Source organism: Rana temporaria, chromosome 4 (genome assembly GCF_905171775.1).
Source record: "Rana temporaria chromosome 4, aRanTem1.1, whole genome shotgun sequence".
Classification (NCBI taxonomy): domain Eukaryota; kingdom Metazoa; phylum Chordata; class Amphibia; order Anura; family Ranidae; genus Rana; species Rana temporaria.
In genome coordinates this window covers 210,908,213-210,920,215 of record NC_053492.1, presented here as the reverse complement: position 1 = coordinate 210,920,215, position 12,003 = coordinate 210,908,213, and the positions used below count along the sequence as shown (strand labels likewise).

The 12,003-nt window shown below is 41.6% G+C and overlaps 1 protein-coding gene across 1 annotated transcript in view; it reads left to right on the top strand.

The window, feature by feature from the left end:
- CSMD1 (CUB and Sushi multiple domains 1) overlaps positions 1-12,003 on the top strand; it is an 833,985-nt gene that overhangs the window by 298,315 nt on the left and 523,667 nt on the right. The window contains exons 13-14 of the mRNA XM_040349812.1: positions 2,052-2,240; positions 6,306-6,422. Of these exons, the coding sequence (XP_040205746.1) occupies positions 2,052-2,240; positions 6,306-6,422 (306 nt within the window). The remainder of the gene's footprint in view (positions 1-2,051; positions 2,241-6,305; positions 6,423-12,003) is intronic.

Genomic DNA, 12,003 nt, shown 5'->3' with positions numbered 1-12,003 from the left:
ATTAGAAAATGAGGGAAAATGTAAAATATAACTATATGTGACACATATTGCTTTCATAAACTACCTTTCCTATAGTTATTGCCCCTGTGGTTATATGCATAAATGGGAGGAGAAATAAAGTAATGAGAGGTTGGGTTTAAATTGAAAGGGAAAGGGAAAGTTGGAAAGGGGTAAAACTTATGTCACGTTTTTTTATACCTGTGTCCATGTTAAGTAAATTTAGCCTCTTTTTCTGTTTTGTACAAGAAGAGAAGGGGACCACCCACTGGGAAATACTGTATAAAACAATTAAACACATTTTAGAAGATTTAGGAAGGGTCAGAACATGTTTAGCGTTGTTATTGTTATCTGTGTACTAGTTGGGGGACATTTGCCCTTATTTCCATATGTGTGTCACCCAACTACAGACAGCAATACATACTGTATGTGCCAAAGATCCTAGCCCTTTTCCCTGTATATAAAAACAGTTTTCCATGGAATACCACTTAAAACTCAGCCTTCTACTGTATAGTACATCTAAACTTTACAAAAAAGATTGGCCCAGGTTCTCGTAGATTGGTGTATCTTTGTGCGGGCGTAACGTATCCTATTTACGTTACGCCTCCGCAACTTAGACCCGGCAACTGCAGTATTCTCAAAGCACTTGCTCCGTAAGTTGCGGCGGCGTAGCGTAAATTAGCCGGCGTAAGCCCGCCAAATTCAAATTTGGAAGATGTGGGCGTGTGTTATGTAAATGTTGTGTGACCCTGCGTAAATGACGCTTCCCTGGACATATCCCATTGTGCATTGCTCCAAAGTACGCCGCAAGGACGTATTGGTTTCAACGTTAACGTAAATGACGTCCAGCCCCATTCACGGACGACTTACGCAAACTACGTAAAATGTTCAAAATTCGACGCGTGAACGACGTCCATACTTAACATTGGTACGCCGCATGTTCGCCTCATATAGCAGGGGTAATTTTACGCCGGGAAAAGCCTAACGTAAACGGCATATCTTTACTGCATCGGGCGGGCATACGTTTGTGAATTTGCGTATCTAGCTGATTTACATATTTCTAGGCATAAATCAGTGTACACGCCCCTAGCGGCCAGCGTAAATATGCAGTTAAGATCCGACAGCGTAAGAGGCTTACGCCGGTCGGATCTAATACAAATTTATGCGTAACTGATTCTAAGAATCAGGCGCATAGATACGACCGCTCAGACTCAGAGATACAACAATCTGGGCCATTGTCTCCAAACCTCTTCCATGCATTGCTGCCATTCAGCAGGTGCATTTTAATATACTGTATATTATTATATATTATATAATATATGTATGTATGTATGTATGAATATTTTCCACACATCTTTGTTTGTCCTACATTTATTTGCCAGTCCATTCTTATATTTGAGAATCACTTTAAACTCTGCACCTTTGTTTCATTCTATTTAATATGTGTGTTTTCTGTTTATTATTGCATTTGCACCAACATTTTTAATTTAAACAATTATGTTTATATAATAAATGTAATATACAGTATATAGAATATATAACTATACTGTCTGCAAAGATTCTACAAACATGTCATACTTACCTACTCTGTGCATTGGTTTTCCACAGAGCAACCCAGGCTCTTCCCTCCTACTGGGTGCCCCCCACAGCAAGCAGCTTTTGATTGGGGCAAGCTCCCAAACAGCTCTGTGTGTCCATTTACATACGAAGCTGTGGTGCGGCCCTGTCCCCTCCGCCTCCTGATTGACTCACTGGCTGTGATTGACAGCAGCCAAAGGCTCCCACTGCTGCTGCACAAAAAACAACCAGGAGTGCGAGTCCCGGGAGAGGCAAGGCTGTCATGGACATCGCTGGATTGAGAGGGGGTTCAGGTAAGCATTTTGGGGAGCTGGAGGGACTGGTTCATGCACAAAGGTAAAAAAACCTTGTGCCTTTACAACCTTTTTACCATGAAGATATTCTCTGATCCTAGTAAGCCACAGATAACAGATTTCTGAACAACTGCTGCATGTGATACTGGAAATACCAGTAATGTTCAGTGATATGTATTACAGGTGTTACTCTAGAATTAGATTCATGCCTAGATCCAGGCATTCCGGTAAATGGTCACCGACATGGAAAAAACCTTGGCATTGGCTCTTTTGTGACTTTCACTTGTGATGCCGGCTACATTTTAAGTGATGATGAACCGCTGGTTTGTGAGAAAAACCATCAGTGGAACCATGCCTTGCCTACTTGTGATGGTAAGTGTTATCTTCTTGAGCATTTTCGTGTTATGTTTTAAAGATGTTAAGTATCTGAAGTCATCAAAATGTTATCGTTTGAATATCTTCTCTGCTCTAGCAAACATTTGCACTCAGGTTGCAGATCTGTGGCTAGAAATGTTCCTTACTAAACTATTCTGTTGCTGATTGGCCATCAACATGACATTTTTAGTACATCAACACTTAACATTTACAGATTTTCAGCACGGACACATGCAAGCTGTCAAAACCAACTACTGATTTTTGCCTAACATGTTTATATTCCCAAATGGGGTTTAATGGAAAAAAAAGATATAATAATATCTATCATATTTGTTGTACAATCTAAAGATCAATTACATAGAAACATACAATTTTAACTCAGTTTTTGGTCTAAATAACTATCTTAGGACAGGTTATAATTTCTTCTTCATCATCATTCTTTGAAAAAAAAAAATAACCAATGTAATGTAAAAACTCACATTATTAGTAAGGAGTAGACATATGTACCTTTGCTTGTCTTGAAATCAGTTGAGAACCTTGTATTCTAAGCTAAGACTGTATGCAGGGTTCTTATGTCTCTTCAATTTAATATAAACCCAGCTTTCTTTTGGTGGTATTTCATTTCCCTGTCTACTAGTGGCTAGTAAAGGCCCTGCATTAAATAGAGGGACAGAGGCAGGAGTTGGAGGGATTGGACCTTAAAGCCTAACTAATGCTTCAAAAGATAGCAGGAAGATAAATTCCACACTCCAGAGAAAGCATAAATGTAAGGTTCTTACTGTGATTAATAGTTAAAAAAAACTCACATGCAGCAGCCTAAATCCAAGACACAGGCAACATTCTGAAGAAGTGCTGCTTTACGCTGTAAGTAAATATCTCTGCAACTGTCCAACATGCTTCGCACAGACTTACAGAAAATAGCAAAGTTTGTGCTCCCTGTAAATTGGAGAACTGTCACACATTGTGGGGAGGAGGTATGTTGCATTTCTACAATGGGACTTCTGCTCACAGATATTGCACTATAAAGTGTATGACCAGTAAATATGGCATACTTTCCTATCTATTTACTAGGGATTCAAAATAGTTGATGTTGATTGAGAGGGTGAAGTTCTGCTTTTAAATTGATTCGTATATACAGTGGAACCTCGGATTGCGAGTAACGCAGTTTAACAAACGTTTCGCAATACGAGCACTGTATTTCTAAAAATCCTAACTCGGTTTGTGAGTGCTGTCTCTCAAAACGAGCATGATTCAGGCCAAAGCGATGTGCAGTAACACTTTTGACCTGAGGTGGGGGGCACCAGAGCCGAATGGCGCCGATCGCAGCCGATCATCGCCATTCGGAAATGCACATAAAGGCCCGAGGACAGTTCAGCTGACCTCTGCAATCCTCGGAAAGGCTTGTGAACAGAGTGTTTCCGAGGTTTGCCAAGGTCAGCTGAACTGTCCTTGGGCCTTTCCGGATGTTTCTGAAGCTCTTCAGCGCCCCCCGCCTCTGGCCGCATGCGGTATTGCATGCCATTGAAGTCAATGCAGAACAAATTATTTTCGTTTTCAGTTAACTTCAATGGGGAAACTCGCTTTGATGTGTGAGTACTTTGGATTACCAGCATTCTCCTGGAATGGATTACGCTTGTAATCCAAGGTTCCACTGTATCTGATATTGTAAATTAGGAGAATCTATCAACACAGTGTTCCTTTTCTCCAGCAGACAGTTACATATATGCAGTGTAGGACAAGAATCCAAGGCTTTGCGGGTACCTGTGCTTGTACTGTAACAGTATTTTAATTGATTCCTGTCTATTGTCCTTTTTTATCTCTATCATTTAAGGGCAATAGCTTTCCAATAAATGCAATGGAAACACTTTACTAAATATATTAGTAAGGGATTGAAATTAAGTCTATATGAACAGAAATTTGTTTGTCCGAGGGACCACTTGGTGATTTTTCTAATGTTGTGAATGTTTATGAGCGTGCTTCATAAATAAAGAATAACTACTCTTAATGAATAATTCAGCAAGGTAGTTTAGCCTTTGCTTCAACTATGCACCTCTACTGGAAACTCTGCATTATTCTAGCATAATAAACAACACAGGTGTCAAGTTAAAAATATATATTTTAAGTAGGTATAATTATGCCTAACCATTGACCTGTTTATCAAATTTAATGATCCATAGCTGAGTTTAGCTCTGCTAAATGTTAGCAATTTGTTAATTAGACCTGGTAATCAATCATTTAATTATTGCTAGGTATACCTTAAAAAAACATCACTGAAAACTTGTATAGTGAAACATATGCTTTCTACAAATTCACTATATGTAGATATATTCAATCACGTTTTAAACAAAGAATGGTGAATGAATCAGGGCCATGTTCTGTCTTAATTTAAATGGTTTGTACCCAAACATGTTTAACCAATAAGTATCATGTCTGAAAATTATAAATCTTGCAATATTTAGATTTACTTTCACATTGTTTAACCACTTCAGCCCCGGAAGGTTTTACCCCCTTAATGAACAGGCAATTTTTGCCATGCGGCCCTGCGTTATTTTAACTGATAATTGCACGGATGTGCGACACTGTACCAAATAAAATTGATGTTCCTTTTTTTCCCACAAATAGAGCTTTCTTTTTGGTGGTATTTTATCACCTCTGTGTTTTTTATTTTTGTGCTATAAACATAAAAATACAGACAATTTAAAAAAAAAAAATTACTTTCTGCTATAAAACATATCCAATAAAAAACAATCTAATTTAGTCATCAATTTAGGCCAATATGTATTCTGCGCCCGTCGCTGTAATCTACACCGTTTACGTAAGGCGTACATCCGTCGTAAAGTTATCCCTGCTATAGGTGGCGCAACCCATGCAAAGGTATGGACGTCGGAACAGCCTTCAAATTTTACATCGTTTACGTAAGTCGCACGTAAATGGGGCTGGGCGTAGGTGACGTTCATGTCAAAAGCATTGAGCCGACGTATCTTAGGGAGTATATGCAACGTGATTCTGAGCATGCGCGCGCATGCGCCGTTCGATCGCCCCTTCATTTACATGGGGTCACGGTTAATTTAAATGTAGCACGCCCACTACCTGCCTACTTAAGCGGGCTTACGCCGACCATATGATTAAAGTTGGTGAAGACATTTAATGATAGCTGTCCTTCAGGGTGGCAAACATGGCCATTTACCTTTTCTGTAGCAATTTGTACCTAATCGGCTCCAGTCAAGGACGAATAAGGCCTTGTAGGGCAAGGGATCGGAAATAAGAACTTAATTGTTGTTGATTTAAGCTTTTTTTTAAATAATTGAATATTTGTGACCTGCATGTGACTTGTAGTGCCACTCTAAGCAAGAGAAATATGTGTTGTCCCACTGGTGCTCAGGAGTAGAAGTGTTGGCATGAATTGTCACCATCCAGAAGTGTGTATCACAAGAGCAAAGACTCCCGCACCTCTGACCCGTGTGTGTGTAAAACGGGGCCTCAGCCTGCACCGCTCCACAAACCACACCCTCTGGTGTATTTCACCCCGCCCATCGGTGCTTAGTTATATGGGTATTAATGTAGAAATGTATACTTACCTGCTTCAGTCAGAATGAAGTGAGAATAAGGCCATGTAGGACAAAGGATCAATAATAGGAACCTATTTTTTATTGTTACCACATAGAGAGATTTTTTTTTAAATTGTAGTGTGACAGACATAAGCCTTTCACCTTTATAAAATAGTGAAGGAAGAGTAAACTGATCCTGATCCTGAACCTCTGTACAGCATCAGCTGAGTTGCATGGGGGATACTGTGGGCTTTAGTAATGTTTTAGAATGTCTGATCATTCGTAAGTGTTTGCCTTTATACAAATATATTGACATCTTAAACAGCATTCAATCAGTATCATTGTGAATATGTGTATGATTTGAATTATTTGATGAGTAGCATTTACTTTTTCAAATAATAGAAAATATCATATTCTGATTTGCTATAAACAATTCACCTTTATCATGTTCCAAAGTTGAAATGTATGTTTTAGAGCATAACAATGTTATTTTGATTTCATTTTTTATATCCAGCTTTATGTGGAGGTTATATTCACAGTAAGAGCGGAACAATACTTTCTCCAGGTTTTCCTGATTTTTACCCCAACTCTTTAAATTGTACTTGGACAATAGAAGTATCTCACGGAAAAGGTATTAATATATTTTTTTACTGTTTGAAATTATTTTGGGATTGGTATTGTCTTTTAAATGTTATCTGTCACATGCTTCCATTCATTCAGTTTCGCAACAATGTTTTTTATTTAAAGGGTATAATTAAAATCTGCACTATTGTGCCTAAAATCTGTTACTAGCAGTGGCATAGATGTCTTAAATGATATATACTGTAAATGTATAGGGGCAGATCCACAAAAGGATTACGCCGGCGTATCTACAGATACGCCGGCGTAATTTTAAATTTCCCGCGTCGTATCTTTGTTTTGTATCCACATAACAAAATACGACGGCATCTGGGATCGATCAGACAGGCGTACGTCTTAGTACACCGTCGGATCTAAGCTGCAATTTTCCGTCAGCCACTAGGTGGCGTTCCCGTTGAAATCCGTGTCAAGTATGCAAATTAGCTAGTTACGGCGATCCACGAACGTACGTCGGCCCGGCACATTTTTTTCCATCGTTTGCGTTCGGCTTTTTCCGGCGTATAAATAAAGCTGTTGTTATGAGGCGTACTCAATGTTAAGTATGGCCGTCGTTCCCACGTACAATTTTTAATTTTTTATGTCGTTTGCGTAAGTCGTTCGCGAATAGGAATTTTCGTAGAATGACGTCACCGTCATAAGCATTGGCTTGTTCTGGTTAAATTTCGAGCATGCGCACTGGGATACCCAGTGCGCATGCTCACAAGGAAGCTATTTAGGGATTTTTTTTTACCTTTACAACCCCTTTAATACCTGGGAGTAACTGAGAGAACTGTTACCTTTAGTACCTGGGATTACCTCTAGTACTTGATAGTGACTGGGAGTAGCTGGGAGTACCCTTAGTACCTGGAAGTACCTTTAGTTCCTGGGAGTACCTTTACTACCTGGGAGTAACTGAGAGCACCATTAGTACCTGGGAGTGCTGAGAGTACCTGGGAGTACCGTAGTACCTTTTAAAAAATATAAAAATTATGGAACACTATCATGGTTTAAATGTTACAAAGAATATAACAGAATATGTAGAAAGGAAAGGAAAAAGGATGCAATTTGTTTAAAAGAATGACAGATTGCAAAAAATAGTAGAACAAACCCCAAATAATTATTTGAATATATTAATACTAAAAAGGTCAGGTCTGAGCATGTAGGCCCTTTACAAAATAATCTGGAGTGAGTGACTGGGGACAAATAGAAGACAATTTATTAAATACTTTTTTCAGCATGGGGGAACTCAAGTCCATAATGGGTATGGTATTGACACAGCCCCAAATGATCCACAATGACTCAAAAGAGATATGGTCCAGAAATATTTAGACAGAATAGTGGTGGATAAAGCACCTGGACCAGATGGCATCCACCCACGTATCCTAAAAGAATTGAGCTCTGTAATTTCAAAGCCATTGTCTCAAATTTTTAGGGACTGGTTAATTACTGGAATACTACCACTGGATTGGCATAGGGCTAATGTGGTGCCCATATTTAAAAAGGAAACAAAGTATTTACCAAGTAACTATAGACCTGTTATTATTATTAGTTTAACTTCTATAGTTGGGAAGATACTGGAGAGTTTAATAAAAGCCCACATAGATGTGTTCTTGCTGGAAAAAAATATATATTTTAAGCAACAGACAGCATGGATTCATGGAAGACAGAAGTTGTCAAACAATTCTGATTTCTTTTTATGAAGAGATAAGTAAAACCTTGGACAGAGGGATGGCTGTGGATTTTTCAAAAGTATTCTATACAGTTCCCCACACACAGCTAATGTGTAAGGCCTCTTTCACACGGGACTGATCCGTGATGATCCGCCCCGTGAACCTCTGCTTGCTCAGCGGGGATCGCTCTGTTGATCGCTCCGTTGATCCCCGCTGAGCCGGCAGATGACAGGGCGGTCCCCGCACACTGTGCAGGGACCACCCTGTCAGATCTCCGCTCTCTCCTATGGAGGGATCTGATGAATACGGACTGTCTGTCCGTGTTCACCCAATCTGATCCACAGACGGATGGGAAAAAAGTGTTTTCCTCCGTCTGCAGAATCAGAGGATTGCGGACCCGGATGAGATCGGTAGACATGTGCACACTGAAATATTTTGTTTCGTAATTTCGTTTTCGTCCAAAAAATACATTTATTTAGTTACTCCCGAAATTTGTTTTTATTTATTTTGTTTTTCGTTAAAAAAATGCATTCGTCCGAAAATCCGAATTAAGGTCGAATCTGTCATTGAAGGCTTATGGTGTCTGTCGAATGTTCTAAAAAAAAAAAAGATTCGATAGAATCTTTAAAAAAAAATAACAAATGTCGACTCTTCATGTCGAATCTTTTCTCTCTATGTTTAATCTTTCATTGAAGGCTTTTGGTGTCTGTAGAATATTGTTTTTTCGGGAGCAGTGAATTTAATAATGCTAAAAGTGAAACAATAAAAGTGAAATATTACTTTAAATTTCGTACCTAGGGGGGGGGGGGTGTAAAGTCAACATGTGAAAAAGCGCATGTTTCCAGTACTTAGAACTGTCCCTGCACAAAGTGTCATTTCTGAAAGGAAAAAAAGTCTTTTATAGCCGGCTTTGCGGCTATAATGAATTGTCGGCTCTGGCAATTCAGAGCGAATACATTCATAACAAAAAAAAAATAGCGTGGGGGTACCCCTAAATTTCATTACCAGGCCCTTCAGGTCTGGAATGGATATTAAGGGGAACCCCGCCGTCAATTTAAAAAAAAAATGACGTGGGGTTCCCCCCAAATATCAATTCCAGACCCTTCAGATCTGGTGTGGATTTTAAGGGGAACTCCACCCCAAATTTAAAAAAAAAATGGTGTGGAGTTCCCCCAAAAATTCACACCAGACCCCTTATCCGAGCACGTTAACCTGGCCGGCCGCAGAAAAGAGGGGGGGACAGAGTGCGCCCCCCCCTCTCCTGAACCGTACAAAGGCCACATGCCCTCAACATGGGGAGGATGTCCCCATGTTGATGGGGACAAGGGCCTCATCCCCACAACCCTTGCCCGGTGGTTGTGGGGGTCTGTGGGTGGGGGGCTTTTCAGAATCTGGAAGACCCCTTTAACAAAGGGGACCCCCAGATCCTGGCCCCCCCCTATGTGAATTGGTAATGGGGTTGTACCCCTACCATTTCACGAAGCAAGTGTAAATAGTTTAAAAAAACACACACACACACCTAGAAAAAAGTCCTTTATTAATAATAAAAAAAAAGAAAAAAAATCCAGCGGTGACACTCGTTCCCGGCTTCCTGCTCCAGCGTTGTCTGTATCCAGCGATGTCTGTATCCAGCGACGGGTGCGGGTGATCTCCAGTCCAGCGATAAGAAGATCCATCCCAGAGCGCAGCATTGCCGACCTCCTCTCACCGCTGGACACAGCCCAGCGAATGAGCGGCTGACCCCGCACCCTCTGATGCACCCTCTGCTACATCACCGGGGAAGCCCAGCAAGGGGGAGGACTGGGCTTCCCCAGTGATGTAGCAGAGGGTGCGTCAGAGGGTGCGGGGTCACGTGACGGGTAGCCCGCTCCCCCTATATAAGAAATGTCACAGCTTCAGCCGCTCATTCGCTGGGCTGTGTCCAGCGGTGAGAGGAGGTCGGCGAGTGTCACCGCTGGATTTCTTTTTTTTTTTTTTTTTATTAATAAAGGACTTTTTTCTAGGTGTGTGTGTGTGTTTTTTTTAACTATTTACACTTGCTTCATGAAATGGTAGGGGTACAATGTACCCCATTACCAATTCACATATGGGGGGGCAGGGTCTGGGGGTCCCCTTTGTTAAAGGGGTCTTCCAGATTCTGATAAGCCCCCCGCCCGCAGACCCCCACAACTCCTGGGCAAGGGTTGTGGGGATGAGTCCCTTGTCCCCATCAACATGGGGACATCCTCCCCATGTTGAGGGCATGTGGCCTGGTATAGTTCAGGAGATGGGGGGCCGCACTCTGTCCCCCCCTCTTTTCCACGGCCGGCCAGGTTAACGTGCTCGGATAAGGGGTCTGGTGTGAATTTTTGGGGAAACTCCACGCCATTTTTTTTTTACATTTAGGGTGGAGTTCCCCTTAAAATCCACACCAGACCATGTTGATGAGGACAGGGCCCCTTCCCGACAACCCTGGCCGTTGGTTGTCGGGGTATGCGGGCGGGAGGCTTATCGGAATCTGAGAGCCCCCTTTAATAAGGGGGCCCCCAGATACCGGCCCCCCACCCTAAGTGAATGGATATGGGGTACATCGTACCCCTAACCATTCACCTGTAGGAAAAATGTCAAAGTTAATAAACACACCACACAAGGGTTTTTAAAATAATTTATTTTTCTGCTCCGGAGGCTCCCCCTGTCTTCTTTATTAGCTCTTTTACCAGGGGGAGCTTCTTCTTTGACGTCTTCGGGTGGGTGGGGGCCGCCGTCTGGTTCTCTTCCACCGCCGGGGGGGGTCGCTTTTAAAAAAGCCCCCACCCCCGGCGGGTTTCCTTTGGCATCTTCGGCGGGGGGCTTCTTCTTCCGCTATTCCGACGGGTCTTCTCCGCTATCCGGGGGGTCTTCTCAACTCTCCGGGGGTCTCCTTCTATGTTCGCCGCTCTCCGCTGTTGACTCGGCGCACCCCGGTTCTTCCTCTCGCTGTCCGGTGCCTTCTTCTTCCGTGCTGTACGTCTTCTTCTCCTTCCGTGCTGTGAGTTCTTCTTCCGTGCTGTGACGTCATGTTCTTCACTTCTCTTCTTCTCCCGATGTTGACACGTCGCCTTTCCTCGCTGCAATGACGGGTGCGCGGCTTGCATCGGATTTATATAGACCTCACAATCCCATCATGCTCTGGTACCTACCCATGTGATACCTACCCGCGTGGATAAAAAAATCAACAAGAAATACTCATAATTTATATGTTTAAAAAGTCCCAAGAAGAACAATATGAGTTTGAAATAAGGTGATAGTGAAAGCAACTTGTGATGCCGCTCACAATCTGCAATGATGACTGGTCATATGCTTAAAATATGGACAGAGAAGTGAGCTACAAAAGATGGCCTCTTACCGAATTTGATGGACCCCAAATTATAGGGGTCAAACTCGCCTGGTATCTGCAATAATCAACTGTGATGTTCCACCCGGTCCGCTCCAAAGAGGAATAGCTGTTCTCCCCCGTCAAGGACAGTAATGATGGATTAATAACTCTCCAGCTTTCCAGTCACTCATTTCAATACTCCTCCAATTAGTTTTTTTAAAGATTTAGAAGAAAAAGAAGAACTTCATAGTGCAGTAAATAATGTTAGTTTCTTCCAAAATCTTCTTATGCACAGCGAAGAAACACATACAACACACAGCCACAAATTATCAGGCTGCCAGCTGGTGCATAGAGACGTCACAAGATTCTCTTCAACTGACGCATTTTCTGGAACAAGCATTGACTGGGAACGGAGATATCCCTGGGATGTCAAACACCACATAATTTATACTAGGCAGGAGAGACACCGGATGTGCAGAATTCCTCTGTTCCTACCTGGTGTCAAACACATTACATGATTTTTAATGCAGTAAAAAAAAAGTTTTAAAAAATACACTTAAGAAGCAATAATATTAATAAACATTAATACA